Source organism: Mobula birostris, chromosome 4, assembly GCF_030028105.1.
Source record: "Mobula birostris isolate sMobBir1 chromosome 4, sMobBir1.hap1, whole genome shotgun sequence".
Taxonomy (NCBI): domain Eukaryota; kingdom Metazoa; phylum Chordata; class Chondrichthyes; order Myliobatiformes; family Myliobatidae; genus Mobula; species Mobula birostris.
In genome coordinates, this window is record NC_092373.1 from 193,354,616 (window position 1) to 193,375,024 (window position 20,409).

At 40.7% G+C, this 20,409-nt stretch overlaps 1 protein-coding gene across 3 annotated transcripts in view; it reads right to left on the reverse strand.

Moving 5' to 3' along the window:
- The window catches only part of atrn (attractin), a 408,487-nt gene that overhangs the window by 228,885 nt on the left and 159,193 nt on the right, over window positions 1-20,409 (reverse strand). For all 3 annotated transcript variants that reach the window (XM_072256711.1, XM_072256712.1, XM_072256713.1), the window contains exons 9-11: window positions 16,417-16,600; window positions 15,135-15,289; window positions 196-280 (exon numbers count right to left, since the gene is read on the reverse strand). In XM_072256711.1, the coding sequence (XP_072112812.1) occupies window positions 196-280; window positions 15,135-15,289; window positions 16,417-16,600 (424 nt within the window). The remainder of the gene's footprint in view (window positions 1-195; window positions 281-15,134; window positions 15,290-16,416; window positions 16,601-20,409) is intronic.

Here is a 20,409-nt window from a genome sequence, read left to right on the forward strand (position 1 = left end):
ACATAGTTCGAAAAATACAGATTGTCTAAAGTACCATAGTGTTATTTTGAAGCCAGAAGTGATAGAACTCTTTGGCCCTTGCCCAAACATCAACCTTGTACAAGAAAGGCTGCATAATATTCAAATATTTCCAATTTTAAACACAGAATACCTTGGTTGATGCTGTCAAGAGTGTGTAAAATCTCATTCCCTTACCCATTACTAAATACAGCCGAGTGACCAAACCGATTTACGTCATGAGGAAGATCAGGTGTAGGCAGCACGGTCCATTCATCACATGCTGTAGACAGATAAATGTAAGTTAGCCAACATCAAATATAGTCACAAACTAAAATTAAATTATGCAATATACAAAGCATTTATAAAACCATTGTCTTGGTTTCATTTGAAAGTAACACCGATTCAAAACTTAACTTTAAATGTTGAGGGCTTCTGCTGCAGTTTCCACAATACAGCCATAAGTCATGTGTTATGTTTATATTCTTCACAATATGAACAACACTACCAACTCGCTAGTTATTGTTCATTAATTGTCCTGAAGGTATTCAGAGTCAACAGCAGTTTAGTCATCAGCATACACTTAATCCAAGATAGTTGTTTAACATAGTTTATTCGAATCCTAAGATATGTTTTATTTGATGTTGTCACACAAATCTCCAATATTCTGACTTAATGTTAGTATTTTGGATTGGTCCTGTTTCCTCACCTCATGATTAAAATTATTGATTCACTGGCCTGTGACATTAATACAGTCAGGAATGCAAATAGACACAACAGAAGGTAGACAAACTTTACAAGATCCCAAAGGAGAGCCCCACAATTTCCAAAAGTAAACAGTTCTCTATCTGTTCTTGTTTTGCTAATCAAAACTGGTGACTTGACAATAACAACGGATTGAAGTTGAGAAGGTCTGAAAATTGTGCATAATGAAAGATAACCTCAACATCCGGTCAGGAGAGTGACAGCCAGAACCACCAGGGCTCCAGCAAGGCAAAAAGCAGTCAGCTCTGGCCCAGGGCCAGGTCAGGCAAGTAGCAATCCGCTATCATCCTCGGAATCCATTCAGGAGCGTGCCAGTCTGCTCCTGCCATTGTGCTCTAGATGGAAGAGTGAAGGCTTAACTCCCATCCTGTAGTGCTAATCGTGAAGATGATGGTCCGCCGCTATCTAAGGGTTCAAAGTAGGGAGAAAGACACCCCTGTGATCATTGGTCCAGTTGGAAGAACTGAACGAACACAAGCAAGAGTGGCTTGTGTTCAAGAACACATGGCTTCTATTCATTAAGAACATGGCTTCAAACTCAGTGGGATTTTCCATTTAATGTTCTCTTGATGCCCTGGAATTTATCGAGCTCTGTTATGAATGAGCACAACCACTGAGCTTCCACAGACATCCGAAGTAGAGAATTCCAGAGGCTCTCCATCCTCTTTTCCTCATGTCAGTCTTAAACAGCCTACTCCTTATTCTCAAACTTTCCCCCCACCTCATGGTCCTAGTGACCTTAGCCTGACCTCCCCTCATTATTTTAAGCTGTATGAATACAATTGCAATCTACCTAACTTTTCCTCATGTAGCAAAGCCCACCACATACTAGAGGGAGATATAAGAGAATGCAGATGTTGAAAATCTAGAGCAAAACACAAAGTAACTGGAGGAACTTCATGAGTCAGCATCTATGGAAGGAAATAGACAACATTTCAGGTCAAAACCCTCCATCTGGACTAGAAAGAATGTGGGGATGCAGCCAGTATAAAAAAGCAGCTGAAGATGCAGGTCAAAGAGAGTAACAGTTTAGCAAAGACTAAATGTGCAGAAAGGCTTGCTTCTGTGCAGTGGTGCTCTACGATTCTGTGTCTCTAATGAGCACATGAACTGGTGAACTCATGGTGTACATATTTTTGAAAGAGGTGGCTACAAAGATAATAACCATCTTCCAAGGTTCTGCAACCTTGAATGGTTCCTACAGAACGGAGGGTAGCAAATACTCACATTATTCAAGAAAGTAGAAAGAAGGGAAATGAGAAGCAGTCAACCTATCAACCCAACATAATGAGAAGGGAGAATACTCTAACCACAATAGTTTGATGTTAAGATGCACTGTGGTCACTGTATTTCTGAGGACAGACTGAATAGATGAAGTGGAAACCACTGGCCTATCTGAATTTTCAATAAGCTTTTGAGAAGTTCCATGATGGAGGCTGGTGAACACAAAATTTGGGGCAATTTATCAGCTTAATTGACAGTTGGCAAACAGAAAAATGGAGTAAAAATAAAAGACAGTTGTTATTGGTGGGAATTGGTGCTTGGATTTCAGGTATTAATGGGTTATCAATAATTTGGTTCGGGGAATGACATGTTTTATTTGCAAGAGATAAGGGAACATGGCAGGAAGAGGGACAAATGCTCTATCTTTGCTCAACTGCTTCTAGTTGGCACGCAATAACAACTATATTTCAAGTTTGTGTATACGTTTGCCTTTAATAAGACTAAATTCTAGTAAAGTGCCCAAGAGCACTTTGCAATTTCAGTTAAAGCCACTGAGACCCAACCTCACCAGTAGTGTACCTTTGTTATCCAGTAAATATTACCCCAATGTTCTTAACAAACCTGCGCTGAGTAATACTGTTCAGTGATAGTACTAATAAATATTCAATGACCCGTGTCCAACCACAGAGAACATACATAGAATAGTGCAGCACAGTACAGGCCCTTCAGCCCACAATGTTGTGCCGACCCTCAAACCCTGCCTCCCATATAAGCCCCCAACTTAAATTCCTCCATATACCTGTCTAGTAGTCTCTTAAACTTCACAAGTGCATCTGCCTCCACCACTGACTCAGGCAGTGCATTCCACACACCAACCACTCTCTAGTAAAAAACCCTCCTCTCATATTCCCCTTGAACTTCCCACCCCTTACCTTAAAGCCATGTCCTCTTGTATTGAGCAGTGGTGCCCTGGGGAAGAGGCGCTGGCTATCCACTCTATCTATTCCTCTTATTATCTTGTACACCTCTATCATGTCTCCTCTCATCCTCCTTCTCTCCAGAGAGTAAAGCCCTAGCTCCCTTAATCTCTGATCATAATGCATACTCTAAACCAGGCAGCATCCTGGTAAATCTCCTCTGTACCCTTTCCAATGCTTCTACATCCTTCCTCTAGTGAAGCGACCAGAACTGGACACAGTACTCCAAGTGTGGCCTAACCAGAGTTTTATAGAGCTGCATCATTACATCTCGACTCCTAAACTCTATCCCTGGACTTATGAAAGCTAACACCCCATAAGCTTTCTTAACTACCCTATCCTATCACCCCAACGTTACACGTCACGCCCACAAGATTAGAGTGATTCCAACATGGACTCTGAATACTTCATCACTGGGTTCCAAATTCCTGAACCTGACATTGACAGGATGTAAAACTGGGCTGAGAAGCGGTAGATGGAGTTCAACCCAGGTAAGTGTGAGGTGGTTCATTTTGGTAAGTCAAATATGGTGGCAAAATATAGTATTAATGGTAAGACTTTTGGTAGTGTGGAGGATCAGAGGGATCTTGGGATCCCAGTCCATAGGACACTCAAAGCAGCTGTGCAGGTTGATTCTGTGGTTAACACGGCGTATGATGTATTGGCCTTCATCAATCGTGGAATTTAATTTAGGAGCCGAGAGGTAATGCAGCTATATAGGACCCTGGTCAGACCACACTTGGAGTACTGTGCTCTGTTCCAGTCACCTCACTACAGGAAGGATGTGGAAGCCATAGAAAGGGTGCAGAGGAGATTTACAAGGATGTTGCCTGGATTGGAGGGTGTGCCTTATGAGAATAGGTTGTGTGAACTCGGCCTTTTCTTCCTGGAGCGATGGAGGATGAGAGGTGACCTGATAAGACGATGAGAGGCATCGATCGTGTGGATAGTCAGAGGTTTTTTCTCAGGACTGAAATGGCTAGCATGAGAGGGCATAATTTTAAGGTGCTCGAAAGTCGATACAGAGGAGATGACAGGGGTAAGTTTTTTTTTCTTCGCAGAGAGTGGTGAGCACATGGAATGGGCTGCCAGCGACGGTGGTGGAGGCAGATACAATAGGGTCTTTTAAGAGACTCCTGGATAGGTACATGGAGCTTAAAAAAATAGAGGACTATGGGTAACCTTAGGTAATTTCTAAGGTAAGGACATGCTTGGCACAGCTGTGTGGGCCGAAGGGCCTATATTGTGCTGGAGGTTTTCTATGTTTCTACATCCTTAACAATCAACTCCAATATCTTGCCAACCGCTGAGGTCAGAATAACTGGCTTAAAGTTTCCTTTCTTCTGCCTCTCTCCCTTCTTGAAGGATGGTAAAATATTTGCAATTTTCCACTCCTCTGGAACAAGGCAGAATCCATTGATTCGTGAAAGATGCTTACTAATGCCTCTATGATCTCTTCAGCCACCTCTTTCAGAACCCTGGGGTATATACCATCTGGTCCAAGTGACTTAACTACCTTCCGGCCTTTCAGTTTCTCAAGAACTTTCGCTCCAGTAATGGGAACTGCACACAGTTCTGCCCCCGGCACTCCCAAACTTCTGGCATACCCCTGATGTGTTCCACTGTGAAGACTGATACAAAATACTTCTTCAGTTTGTTCGCCATTTCCTTGTACCCCATTATTTTCTCTCTACTATGATTTTCCAGCAGTCCGATATCTACTCTCACTTCCCTTTTACATTTCATATATCTGAAGTAACTTTTGATATCCTCTTTATTATTGGCAAACTTACCTTCGTATTCAAACTTTACCTTCTTTATAGCTTTTTATTTGCTTTCTGTTGGTTTTTAAAAGCTCCCCAATCCTTTAACTTCCCACTAATTTTTGCTCTAGTCCCCTCTTTGGCTTTTATATTGGTTTTGACTTTTCTTGTCAGCAACATTTACATCATCCTGCCTTTACAATACTACTTCTTTGGGATGTTTCAATCCTGCGCCTTCCGAATTACTCCCAGAAATTCCAGCCATTGCTGCTCTGCCATCATCCCTGCTAGTATTCACTTCCAATCAACTTTGACCATCTCCTCTCTCATGCCACTGTATTTCCCTTTACTTCACTGTAATACTGATACATCTTACTTTAGCTTCTCCTTTTCAAATTGCAGGATGAATTCAATCATATTTTGATCAATGGCCCAAGAGTTCCTTTATCTTAAGCTCTCTCATCAATTCTGGTTCATTGGACAAAACATAATCCAGAATAGCTGATCCCCTAGTGGACTCAACTACGAGCTACTCTAAAAAGCCATCTCATAGGCATTCTACAAATTCCCCCTCGTGTTCCAGCACAAACCTGATTTTCACAAACTACCTGCAAATTGCCCTTTCAACATGTATTTTCTATCTCCCGTAGTACTTTGTAGACCACATCCTCACTTCTGTTCGGGGGTCTATATATAAGTCCCATCAGGATCTTTTTACCCTTACAGTTTCTTAGCTCTACACACAATGATTTTACACCTTCCAATTGCATGTCAATTCTTCCTAATAATTTGATTTCATTTTTTACCTACAGAGCCATCCACACCCTCTCCCTACCTGCCATTATTTTCAATACAATGCGTACCTTTGGACATTAAGCTCCCAGTAATGCTCAGGACATCATATATGCCAATGTGCTTCAAGTTCATCTACCTTATTCCGTATTCTGTGTGCATTCAAATATAACACCTTTGGTCCTGTATTCATCACTCTTTTCAATTTGGTCCCCCTATCATTTTTGCCCTATCTTCAGCCTCTCCTTGCTGGCAGTCTCACTACACACTGCCTGTGTTTGTAAACAAAATACTCCATGCTCAGCACTATCACTCAGGTTCTCACACCCCTGCCAAATTAGTTTGAACCCTCCCAAACAGCTCTAGTAAACCTGCCTGCAAGGATCTCACATAGCTAACATTAATCAAACTAGAATATCGGCTTGTATGATCCAATGAAATAAATTCTTAAAGTGCAGTTACCAATATCCGAAAATGAAGCGGTGGATAAACGTAAGAAACTGAATGTTACTACCAGATAAGAATCGTGTTCATTTGCACGATGACTTTCTATCCTTTATTTCAACACTCAACATTCCACAGGGAGATTTACCACTTAGTGACATGCCAAAGAATCAGGAGAAAGAAAGCATTAATACATTAATGACTAAGTTATTTTGTCAATTAGACTATCAATTAACACAAATTAAAATATTTTTAAGACTTGCCACCAATAGTCTCCTATGTTATAAATGGCACAACAGTACACTAATTCATACAGTAAGGCAAAACAAACTTACAAACACAAGCACAGTTGCCAAGTAATAACTTCAACCTCCTGACAATTTACAACAAAGTTAAATAATGCTTTAGAAGGAAGGTGTCATGAATCATACAGTTCTCACTTCATTTCCACATTAACACAGTAAATTGTTAGCATGTACAGTTACAATAAAGTCCTGATACATGATACAAACTTAAAACATATTTGCAAAAAAATGAAATTTCTAAATTAGATAAATTAAAATACCACATTTACAGACCAACACTCCCATTATGCTTTACTAATAATTTATTTCTGGTTTGCATTTATACATTCTAGATTACATTTCTTGGTGTCAAGCCGTCAGGAAGAACGTACATAAAATAAACTGCTCTTTTTAAATAACTATAGGACAACGGAGTGACCTGTTGGGGCACCCTTTGACAGAAGGGTAGTGCAGTCTGATGTGAACAGAATGAACATTAAATTTTCCTGAATGCTATTGGTATTGCTTTGCTTTGGAAATTGAAGGAGAAAACCTCAGTTTATTAAAGAAGAACGACGCGTAGCAAGGCAAATATAGCTCCTCCTCCTTTAACGAAGGACACTTTTGATGGCATCATTTCTGGTTGATTTGCCAGCCTTGTGCCTCTTGTTGTCATTCTGGAGACATGCAGTCCTTTCATCCGCCATCTCTTCACCTCCTCTGTTTATTCTTTGTCTCTGATCTTGGAGACATGCATTTCTCTGCTCCTTTGTCTCTTCCTCTCTCTTCCTCCTGTGCCTGTTTTTGTCATTCTGGAGACATGCAGTCCTTTCATCCCCCATCTCTTCATCTCTTCTGCTGTTTGTTCTTTGTCTCTGATCCTGAAGACGTGCATTTCTCAGCTCCTTCGTCTCTTCCTCTCTCCTCCTTCTGTGCCTGTTTTTGTCATCTTGGAAACGTGCAGCCCTTTCATTCCCCGTCTCTTCATCTCTTCTGCTGTTTGTTCTTTGTCTCTGATCCTGCAGACGTGCATTTCTCTGCTCCTTCGTCTCTCCTCCTTCTATGCTAGTTGTTGTCATTTTGGAGACGTGCATGCCTCTCTTCCTCTGTCCCTTCTTCTCTCTTCTTTTTTGTCCTGACTCTTTGATCCTGGAGTCGTGCAGCCCTGGCCTCATCCGATTCTTGTTTTCTCCCTCTCCTTGCCGCTTCCCGACGACGTTTGGCATCATCTCTTGACCATAATGTCCCCCTTCTCTTTCCACGCAGCATAATTAGGCTGACCTTTTTTTTTTTACCCTGATGCTGGATAGAAGATACGAAGTAGTAACACCAAAGCCTCCAGGATGCTGATTATTTTTGATGATGTGGTTGGCTCTCTCCTAAGTGGACGTGATATTGTCACCGCTGTCCTTTGACTGCAGCAAAGGGTTTGATGGGTGTCTCGAAGTACATCATTATTATAAGATTTAATTATCTCTTATTGATGGGTCTCAGTTTGATCTGTCCCAATCCTGCACATGCTGATGGTGATTAGCAGAATGTGACCGGTCAAAATAGAGATGCCCCGCCCTTTTGCCCTGGTTGGTGTCGCTGCTGTGAGCATCGTGAGTCGCTTCTGAGGCTGGCCTTGCACATGCGTCGTGGTGTCGTGTTGCGGTGTCCATCATGGCTGACATCGGCTCTCGAGTGAAAGCGGGGCTGTTGATTTTGGCGAATGAGCAATTTTATACAAATATATAACCCTGAACTTTGCCTGCATTCTGTAAGTTAGCACATTTTAAGTCGATTTAGCCAAAAATAGTGCCACTGTAATGCACCGTTTGTGCTAATTGGGAGGTCACAAACAGACAAACAGAGCATGAGAGTTTTAGTAGTATACAGATAGATGTTTAAGGACTTTAATCCATGAAGAATTTCCAAATATCCCCGATTTTTGTCTTCCTCCACCAAATTAATTCTTTAAGGTTCATTTTGCTTAAATTCCTCCATGGAACTGCCACACCAGCCATGTGAACACTTAATGTCACACACTTTCCTTCCCAGGCACTGAGGTTATAGTCAATCCCTTGATGCCTTCAGCTGTCAAAGTCCAGTTCTGGAAATTCCACCCTGGACCCTCAACTTGCCCTTTATCCTCTAAAATCATCCACCCCTCCAATTATCTATGATTTTGAATCCATACAGTGGAGGGATATGGGAGCACAAGTTCATAGGTCCCTGAAAGTGGCTACACAGATTGATAGGGTGGCTAAGAAGGCATATGGCATGCTTGCCTTTATTACACGAGGCAGTGAGTTTAAAAGTTAGTGAGCTATGCTACAGATTTATAAAACTCTAGTTAGGCCACATCTGGAGTACTGCATACAGTTCTAGCCACCCCATTATAAGAAGAATGCGGAGACTTTGAAGAGGGTGCAGAAGAGGTTTACCAGGATGTTGTCTGTACTATAACTATGTTGTCTATAGAAGACGTGTACTATAACAAGAGGCTGGACACACTTGATTTGTTTTATCCAGAGCGGCAGAGGCTGAGAGATACCTGATACAGGTTAATAAGAGTCTGAGAGGCATGGAGAGAGCAGACCAGGGGTTACCAGCCTGGATTCCACAAACTCCTTGCTTAATGATATTGGACCATGGCATAAAAAAGATTGGGAAACTCTGGCGTAGGCAGACAATATCTTTTTCCATGGGTTCAAATGTCTCATACCAAAGGACATGAATTTAAGGTGAGAGGGGTAATTTCAAAGGAGATGTGAGGGGCAAGTTTGTTTGTTTGTTTGGTTTATTACACAGAGAGTGGTAGGTGCCTGGAGTGGGTGGTAGAGGCATAAATATCAGAGACCTTTAAGAGACATTTGGATAGACACAAGAATGTGAGGAAAATGGAAGAATATGGACATGGTGTTCAGCACAACATTGCAAGCCAAAAGGCCTGTTCCTGTGCCCTACTGTTCCATGTTCTATGTTTTAATACACATGATTTTTCTTTTATCGCATGAAACGCTTTTAAGTTTAAAATGGTGATATACTGCGTATGCTGAAGAAACATCAGCCTCTAAATTAAATCTGCCAGTCTTGTATTGTAACAGTAATGACATTTCAAAAAGTGACTTGGTGCTCTGGAATATTTTCAAGACCTGAAAGACACTACATAAATTGAAACATTTTCTTTATATTCCATGCTTAACATCATCTGTTTTAAAGTCGTACGAAAATTGTTCGTCTAATGGACCAAAACAAACATACAAAAGATCTGCACCAAAGACTGAAGCAAAATGGAGAACATCTGGGCTTTAGTGAAGGGGAATACAATATATTTAAATACCAATGCTGCCCTCTCCTGGACAATCCAAATACACATCAATGGCTCTCTTTAGGTCACTGCAAAGTCAGGGCATTAATTAAACTACACCTTTCTGCTTAATTGAGCAGAAACCATTTCTGATTGAATGCTAGAGGGCTAATAGTCAAATACTCAAAATGCAATTAAGCAATCTTAACAAATTTATTACCAATTATGAAAGGGAACAGAGTAAAGTGGTGCATCAGAATAAAATAAGATTAGTTTCTATGAATTTTACATTTCAACAAAATCTCTTTCACACTAACCAAGAATTATTATGGGACAGCATTGGAATACAAGTCATCTCAGAAGTATGGAGACTGCAGATGCTGGAACCTGGAGCAACATGCAATCTGCCGGAAGGAAGTTGCTTCCCCACTCTCCCCACAGATGCTGCTCAAGATCCTCCAGTAACTTGCAATCTCAGATTTTGCAACAATGCAGTTTTGCAAGAGGATCTGAGTATAAGAATGAAGAGACAATAATGAGATAGCACTTGATTGATCACCTTAAAATCCTCACTTAACTTCTGGCAAGATCAAAACATTGTTCAAGTACCCTCAAAACACTGTTCCTCATCCACCCCACTCCCCGGTCAACATGAAGCTGAACAGTATGCATCAATATGTCACAAGGTAAGGTCTGCACCATTTCCTTGCTGTTTCACCAACTTGACCACAACATATTCAGAAGTCCTCACCCCATCTCTTGCTTTGCTTCACATCCTTGCCCAAATTAGCTTCAGACTGGACAAATGCAACTCATTCATGCCAGTGTCCCATAATTTATCCCATAACTTAGAGCTCAGTCCACTTGTTGTGTCAAAAGAACTTTGAGCTTCTGCTCAATGTTGACATCCCCCTGAGCACGTTCTGGATTTTGAATTCACATTCTGGGCTTTCAAATTATTCATGGCCTCACTACACCTCTCTGTAATCTTATACAATTCTTTGAGATCTACATCTTCCTCTACATCGGGCATTTAGTGTATTTGGTTTTTATCATTCCACAATAGCTAGAGTGCCCTCAGCTGCCAAAGCCCAAAGATCTGGAATCTGCTTCCATCTCTACCTCTTGGTTCATCCATTAGGATGGTTCTTGAAACACACCAATTTAATCAGAGACATCAAGCATTGAATAAGGCCCTTCAGCCCAATGCTGTCCATGCCATCTGTGTTGCCCAGCATTTGGCTTGTCACCCTCTAAATCTATTCTATCCATGTACTTACCTAACTGGCTTCTGAATGTATCTAAAGTGTTCGCCACAACCACCATTTCCAGCATCCCAAATAAGCAACATCCTTCATGTGAAGCTGACCCTGATATCCTTTTTAAACCTCTCAACTCTAATCTGAAATCTATGCCCTCCCCTTTCAATCTCTCACCTCTGAGCTTAAGACTATGCCCTCCTGTTCTCCTCCCATCCTGGGAAAAACAAGATTCAATTTTGCTCTGCCTATGACCTTCATGACCTTATATACCTCTAACAGGTCAACCAGTTGCACTGAATTTGATCAAGCTTTTCCTTATTGTCCAGTGTTAGAGTCAAATTTTATTTGATCATACTGCCTTTGCCTTTGGAAGTTTTATAATATCAAAGGGACTGTATAAATACAAATTAAGCCTGTTGTTTCGGACATTGAATGATCTGTAGATCTACAGCATTTTCTACTTTTTGTAAATTACACAATGAATCATTGCTTCGGCTCAAAATATAAGGCCGACCTATTGCATGAGTGGATTCTATTTACTGGGGCTATTACAATACTGCCTGTACGGTGCTTCTTCATTTCAAGGAAAGATATAACTTGATAACAGCTTCTCAAATGAAAACATCATAAAGTACTTCATACATTTCTAAGCATTTTTCCTGCATGTGATTACACATGTGGAACATTTTTACAGATGGATGAAATAAATAATGTAATCAAAACAATTCAATTCCAAAGACATACAGGTTAGTAAGTTAATTGGTCACATGGGTGTAACTAGGGGGCGAAGGCTCACTGAGCTGAAATGGCTGTTACCCTGCTGTATCTCTAAATAACTAAATACAACTCAGATTGTATAGACCGACAACAACTGTGAAATCGTGTACGCTTCCTGGCCACTTTATTACGTACACTTGTACACCTGCTCAGTAATACAAATATCTAATTAGCCAATCATGTGGCAAAACTCAATGCATAAAAGCACGTGGACATGGTCAAGAGGTTCAGTTGTTGTTCAGACCAAACATCAGAATGGGGAAAAAATGTGATCGAAGTGACTTTGACTATGGAATGATTGTTGGTGCCAGACAAGGTGCTTGAGTATCTCAGAAACTGCTGATCTCCTGGAATTTTCACACATTACTGAAAGTTCAAGAAATCCATGCTCATGCCATCACGTTGGATGAAATACAAGTTGTTGTTCCTCCATCCTACAGTCACGACGATATCCACGGCCTCCCCTACTGTCGTGATGAGCCATTTCCCATTCCGATATGTCTATCCATAGGCTCCTCTACTATCGCGATGAGCCACTTCCCATTCCCATTCCGATATGTCTATTCATAGGCTCCTCTACTGTCGCAATGAGCCACTTCCCACGTCCATTCCGATATGTCTATCCATAGGCTCCTCTACTGTTGCAATGAGCCACTTCCCATTCCCATTCCAATATGGCTGTTCATGGCCTCCTCTACTGTCGCGATGAGCCACTTCCCATTCCAATATGGCTGTTCATGGCCTCCTCTACTGTCACAACAAGGTCACACTCAGGTTAGAGGAACAACACCTTATATTCCATCTGGGTAGCCACCAACCTGATGGCATGAACACTGATTTTGTTTTTCGAACTTCCAGTAACAGTCCCTCCTTCCCTCCTTCACCATTCCCCATCCCCTTTTCCCTTTCTCACCTTATCTCCTTGCCCACCCATCGCCTCTCTCTGGTGCTCCACCCCCTTTTCATTCCTCCATGGCTTTCTGTCCTCTCCGATCAGACTGCCCCCTTCTCCAACCCTGTATCTCTTTCCCCAACAACTTCTCATCTCTTTACTTCACCCCTCCCCCTCCCAGTTTCACCTATCACCTTGTGTTTCTCCTTCCTCTCCCCCCACCTTTTAACTCTGCTCCTCATCTTTCTTTCTCTAGTCCTGCTGAAGGGTCTCGGTCCAAAATGTCAACTGTATTCTTTTCCATAGATGCTGCCTGGTCGACTGAGTTCCTCCAGCATTTTGTGTATGTAACACTACCTTCTTTTTTAATATTATTTCTGTTTTAACACCATTTTTAATTTAACTATTTAATATACATTAACATATTTACTGTAATTGATTTTTTTTTCTATATTATCATGTATTGCATTGTACTGCTGCTGCTACTGAGTTAACAAATTTCACAAATATGCCGATGATGGTTAAACCTGAATATGGTTCTGATTCTGAAATGACCACATTTTGCTACAGTGGGGCACAGAACCTTGAAGTGGATGGGCAACAGCGGCAAGAACTATGAACATATTCTACAGGAGGTACCTAATAAAGCAGGCACAACAATGTATTACTGAAGAGGGAACACATGCCCGAGACTTTCAGCAGCACTCAAGATCTATTTCTCATATTCACCAATCACAAAGGTTGCAATCCCTGACAGTTAACCACACCTTTAGTAATTCACCAAAATGTCATCAAATCTATGCAGTGGAGCTTGAACCCTTAAACTTCTGAGTGTGAAGCAAGGGGTAGTGGTGGTATAATTTGTCCATCTGTGCTGTTCACCCCATCCTTGACTAAGCTGTTCCACCGTGAACATGATCTGTTATGAGTCAACATGATGCTTTCAGATCAGGTCATGCATAGCACATACCTCTGCCGCACCGCTCAGGTGTGTTTCTGGGGTACAGGGGCTAGTGACCCTTGTCCCTGTTTTCTGTTCTATCGCTGAGCAGCAGTGAACCATCTGATTGGCCTATCAGAGTTCTCTCTGGGAACTAATTGACTTGATCAGCATTTCTAATCTGGCTATTTTTCACGATTGCACTTAATTTTAAAAAAAGCAACCAAACTATTGCCAAACAATGTAGGACACATGAAGAACCAAGACAATTCATACTTCCAATTCCATGTACAAATAACTCTCAATTCCCTTTGAGACCTGATCTCGCCATTCACATGGCTTATGCTGCCCATGAAAATAGAAGGTAGGTGAATAAACACTAATATATATGTTTGAGGTGTGAGGTTTAAAGTTGCAGCAACAAAAATTGAATACATGAAAAATTGTGCTGTATAATTTTCATTTTAGCTCAAATATTCGTAACGGACCCTTTAGGTACTTTTGTACACTTTGATTTCGATTGTTCTCCTCTTGCCCTGAGCTTCGTCTGAACCACAAACAATATCAAGCAACAGTGAACGATGGGTGCCAATCAATAAGGAAACATTTCCTCTAATCTCACTTTAATGCAAGGCTCCAAGTGATTAAACTGAAGTACACATTTAGAATAAATAAATTTCTCAAATGTTGTCCTTAGGATGTAATATTAAAACCAAACTCCATTTTCCTCAAATGGTCCAGGGTCGAGAAAGCAGTAGCAGTGCTGGTTCAATGAAAAGTAGCACAGAGGTAAAGGACACACTCTCATGACTTTACAGGGCAGGAATTAGCAACTCCTGGATTTAAGGATGAATTAGTAAAAGACATTTAAGTTGCAAAAATTGCTGAGTTAGTTCTAATACTCAGCATGAAATCAATGCACAAATGCTTCTCATTATTTGATTCATCCAATGTTATCCAAGTTCCAAAATGTATGAACATGTAAAAAGTCTGATATTTATATTTCTAAACAATTTTTTACATTTAACTCCACAATTGGCAAGCAAAATAACAGCTTAGACATATAAAAAATGACAGTATTGAACATTCCACTATTCACTGCGTGGAAAACCTGATGACTTTACGGCTTAGGAAGAAGAGAATTCAAGCATTTCACTGTTTAGTGAAATCAGCACCCACAATGGATAAACAAATATTTTGAATAGGTAAAACTAACCATACACAATGGTACATTTCATAAAGGAAACGGGATGATCAGTTCACAAAGCAGAACTAAGGTTTGATCCTAAATGTATTCTGTCAGCTAGTTTCAGACAGGTCTCACCAGCATAGGGGAAATGATAAACACAAATAGGCAATGCACACAGTAAACCATGTCTAGTTTCTTCACCCAAGAACTTTTTTATCCTTTCCAGAAAATTTTGTGGCGCGAGAAAGTTAACAAGAAATTCTTTGATAGGTAATGGGTGATAGAAAAATGGAGGACTCTGTAGTAAGATTAGTTTGAGCTTAGAGTAGGTTAAAAGGTAGGCACAACATCATAAGCCGAATGGTGCTATAATGTTCTATGAAACTGGAGCACACATGAAGGACACAATAGGAAACATAGTCCAATGAGATTTTTGCGACACGAAGATAGCCCATCTCCATATGTACATGTTTTAAAAAGGGTGTTCTTGCATCAATGTTCCCATAATATGAAACAAGTTAACAGCAACTTACCCAAATCATAAGCCATGAAGTCTGAAGAGAAGCATTTAGCCCCGTGGCTCATTGAAGTGTCATTGTGAGTGTTACCACCAAATACCAACATCGTCCCACTTACAATAATGGCCGTATGAAGATAACGGAAGAAGCCTCTGTCCTTCAAAATTACCCTTTCAAAATACAGAAAACCATTTTGTTTACTCAATTTTTTAAAATCTTAAATAAGACCATAAGACATAAGAGCACAATTAAGCTACTTGGCCCATCGAATCTGCTCCGCCATTCCATCATGAATGATTTATTATTCTTCTCAACCCCATTTTCCTGCCTTCTCCATGTAAATCTTTGATACCCTTACTAATCAAGAACGTATCAACCTCTGCTTTAAATATACCCGATGACAGATTCACCACCCACCCACTGGCAAAAGAAATTCCTCTTGATCTCTGTCCTAATGGAACATACTTCTATTCTGAGGCTGTACCCTCTGGTCCTAGATTGCCCCACTATTGGAAACACCCTCTCCAAGTCCACTCTATCTAGACCTTTCAATATCGGATTGGTTTCAATGAGATTCAAACTTAAATGTGCAAAAATCTAAATACTTCTAAAAAGCAAACATTGATGTTTCTGGGAGCTTCTTTCTCAAATGAATGTATCTTTGAACATTAGAACATCCTCAGGAAGTTCCTAAAATTAATCAAACACTTGTTTTCCACCTGCTTTCCAAATAGGGAACAGTACCCTCAAAATTGCTCACTGCTCTTGCATATATATCATCCCACAAAGATAATAGTTCCCTAATCACATTCACATGACAACTGAGGATGAGAGTAAATTCAGTCTTGTTAAATAAACCCGGATTCGAAATTTGAAGAAAACTATCAATTCTAAGCATTGACTTATTCCTATCCTACGCTTTCAGTCCCCTTTTCTCAAGCTACAGTTCATTTTTTAGTTGCTGCAACTGTTTCATTAACTGTGGCATGTCATCAACTACCTTCCAAAATAAGTTCAACCTCACTTAAGTATAAAATGTTTACACATTATAAACTGATACTGATTGGGTTAGAAAAAAACTCATACAATTTGCCCCTCTTATATGTCATTTTTCTACCCATTTATCAAGAAGCCATAAGGTTTGCTCATTTTTTTACATGATTTTAAATGCAAAAGTGTTTGCCTTCAGGAGAAAAATGTAATAATATTGGATGTAAAATAAATGTTCTCCAGTCAAAATCGGGGTAAAAATATTAATTTTTGTCTACAATGTAAAAAGTTCCTGGAAAACACCTACCAACTGCATTTATCCACATCATACTTGTATAGGTCATCCCTGAGGCCGTATTTATTTGCACTGACAGCTTTATATCCTCCATGTATGTAAATAGCTCGTGTCTTATAGTCATAAACACTGCTGTGACCATAGCCTCCTTGAACCAAGGCCCCGTTGGTTTGCAGTATACTCCATGTATTTTTACCTATTCAAAAGAAAGGGATTAGTTTTACAACACAAGCTAATTCATTTACATCTCTTCTACTTAAAGCTGCAACAAGATGAAGTCTATAAGATATAAGAGAAGAATTAGGCCATCTGGCCCATCGAATCTGCTCCACCATTTCGTCACGGCTGATCCATTTTCCTTCTCAGCCGCTATCTCCTGCCTTCTCCCCTTATCCCTTCACACTCTGACTATTAAAGAATCTATCAACCTCTGCCTTAAATATACCTAAAGACTTGGTCTCCACAGCTGCCTGTGGCAACAGATTCCACAGAAGCACTCTCTGGCTAAAGAAATTCCTCCTTATCTCCATTGTAAAAGGGCGCCAGTCTATTCTGAGGCTATGTCCTCTGGACTTAGACTCTCTTACCATAAGAAACATCCTCTCACTAAATGCCCTTTCTCCTGCCTTCTCACAGACCCACGAAAATTGTGTGAATGTCAAATGTTTCACATTCACAAATGGAATCATGCTCACAGACCAGCTCAATACAAATTAGTTAGACAAAATTTCATCAGTGATGGCTAGGGAAACATAGTAATTTCAAATGAACAAGGTAAGAACTGTAAGAACTGTATCAATTTAGCACTTGGTGTACATCAAAAGGCCAAGGATGTCAGTGTTCAGTTGCTGGCTTTGGACAATTCAAGGGATCAGAGAGCACAGCAGCAGGCCAATTTTTTTCAGCTATGAGTTTCTTCATGAGGTACCTTTCCTCGTGTTCACTCTCTGCAGGCTTCAGAAAAAACTGATTCAATAACGACTCAAGACACAGTATTCCTCCATTTTACACAGAAAATAAAAAAATCCACTCTAAATGTCACTATCTAGTTGAATCTGACTCTGAGCAAAAGATGCAGTTGAACAAAGGAATAATGGTCAAACAGCCTAGCAGCATATGCAATCATACGACACAAACATAATGGCTTCTGTCTGCTGTTCCTCCTGATACCTATTATCTATAAATTGGCTCAGAGCCCAATTGGGTGGAGCCAAACCAGCCAAGGTTAAGTCTGCACAACACTGTAATCTTTTCTAAATGGTTACCAAAACCAAATGGCACTATTAACATTCGCATTACAGCTGTTCAAGTAACAGAAATTCACTCTGGTGGAAGCCAGAAATCAGGTACCCAAGAACTCCACATAGTTCCTGTACTGCAGTGACCAACATGGTACACCATACTCCAAATTCTTCTAGGGTGCATCACAACCTGGTATGGAAGTTGTCCTGTCCAAGACCGAAAGAAGCTGCAGAAGATCGTGAACACGGCACAGTACATCACACAAACCAATCTTCCGTCCATGGACTCACTTTACACCGCACGCTGTCGGAGCAGTGCTGCCAGGATAATCAAGACAACGACCCACCTAGCCAACACACTTTTCGTCCCTCTTCCCTCCGGGAGAAGGTTCAGGAGCTTGAAGACTCATACGGCCAGATTTGGGAACAGCTTCTTTCCAACTGTGATAAGATTGCTGAACGGATCCTGATCCAGATCTGGGTCGTACCATCCAAATATCCAGACCTGCCTCTCAGTTTTTTTGCACTACCTTACTTTCCATTTTTCTATTTTCTATTTATGATTTATAATATAAATTTTTAATATTTACTAATTTTTACTATTTTTAATATTTAATATTTATAATCCAGGGAGTGGGAAGCACAGAATCAAATATCACTGTGATGATTGTATGTTCTAGTATCAATTGTTTGGCAACAATAAAGTATAAAGTGTAAAATATGGCCCAACTGAAGTTTGATACGGTTACTCAAAGAGTGCAGCATGAGCAGAATTCTCTTGCACAGAAAATTGTTGAGACCTGGTCATGGAATTATTACAAAAGAGACTGATCGATTTCTAGATATTTAAAAAAAAATCAACAAACCAATGCCCTCTTCTGAATCAAAATCAGAGGTAGGTTTACCACGACTGGTACAGTATATGTTGTTAGCGCAAACTGTTGTTGGGAAATCTGCAGATGCTGGAAATTCAAGCAACACACACAAAATGCTGGTGGAACACAGCAGAGCAGGCAGCATCCACAGGAAGAAGTACAATCAACGTTTTGGGCTGAGACCCTTCGTCCGGACTAACTAAAAGAAGAGATAGTAGGTGATTTGAAAGTGGGAGGGGGAGGGGTATATCCGAAATGAAAGGAGAAGACAGAAGAGGGAGGGATGAAGCTAAGAGCTGGGAAGTTGATTGGCAAAAGGGATACAAGGCTGGAGAAGGGAGAGGATCATGGGACCGGAGGCCTATGGAGAAAGAAAGGGGGAGGGGAGCACCAGAGGAAGATGGAGAGCAGGCAAGGAGTTATTGTGAGAGGGAGAGAGAGAGAGAAAAAGAAAAATAATAAATAAATAAATAAATACAGGCAGACAGACATAAGGGATGGGGTAAGAAGGGGAGGGGCATTAACGGAAGTTAGAGAAGTCAATGTTCATGCCATCAAGTTGGAGGCTACTCAGACAGAATATAAGGTGTTGTTCCTCCAACCTGAGTGTGGTTTCATTTTGACAGTACAGGAGGCCATGGATAGACATATCAGAATGGGAATGGGACCGCATCCCTTATTTAATTATTATTTTTTCCCCTTTTTTCTCTCTGTCCCTCTCACAATAACTCCTTGCCTGTTCTCCATCTTCCTCTGCTACTCCCCTCCCCCTTTCTTTCTCCCTTGGCCTCCTGTCCCATGATCCTCTCATATCCCTTTTGCCAATCAACTTTCCAGCTCTTAGCTTCATCCCTCCTCCTATCATTTCAGGTCTCCCCCTCCCCCTCTCCCTTTCAAATCTCTTACTATCTCTTCTTTCAGTTAGTCCTGACGAAGAGTCTCGGCCCAAAACGTCGACTGTACTCCTTCCTATAGATGCTGCTTGGCCTGCTGTGTTCCACCAGCATTTTGTGTGATATGTTGTTAGCATCGTTTTGCAACAGCACTACAGTGCAAAACATTAAAAACCTTCAAATTAGAAGATGTAGTATTATATATATATTGCAAAAAGAGAGCAAAGAAATTATGAAGTAGAGTTCATAGGTTGGTTCAATGTCCATTCAGAAATCTGATGGTGGAGGAAAGGTAGAACCTGTTACTAAAACGTTGAATGTGTGTCTTCATCCTCCCATACCTCCTCCTTGATGGTAACACTGAGAAGAGGGCACGTCCTGCCTGGGTGATGGGAATTCTTAATGACGGATGCCACCTTTCTGAAGCATTGCCAATTGCAGATGTCCTTGATGCCGGGGAGGCCAGTGCCCATGATGAAGCTGGCTTAGTCCACAACCATCTGCAGCTTTTTCTGAACTGTGCAGTGGCCCCTCAACATCAGATGGTGATGCAACCAGTTAGAATGCTCTCCATGGTACATCTATTGAAAATTTCTGGGGTCTTTGGTGACACATGAAATCTTTTCAAACACCTAATGAAGTATAACCATTGACTTCCCTTCTGAGTAACTATACTAATATGTTGGGCACAGGATAGATTTAGTTGTTTATATATACAAAATGGAACTGCCCTTCCGGCCCAGCGAGCCACACCGCCATGCAACCCACCTATTTAACCCTGGCAAATCACAGAACAATTTACAATACCTATTATTCTACTAACTAGTACATCTTTGGAATGTGGGAGGAAACCAGAGCACCCAGAGGAAACCCACACATTCACAAGGAGAAATGAACTCTGAACTCAAACGTCCAAAATTGTAATAGCATTGTGTTAACCGCTACACTATTGTGAATAAAGACCTTTATAATCTTTATGAGATTAACTGTGATTAA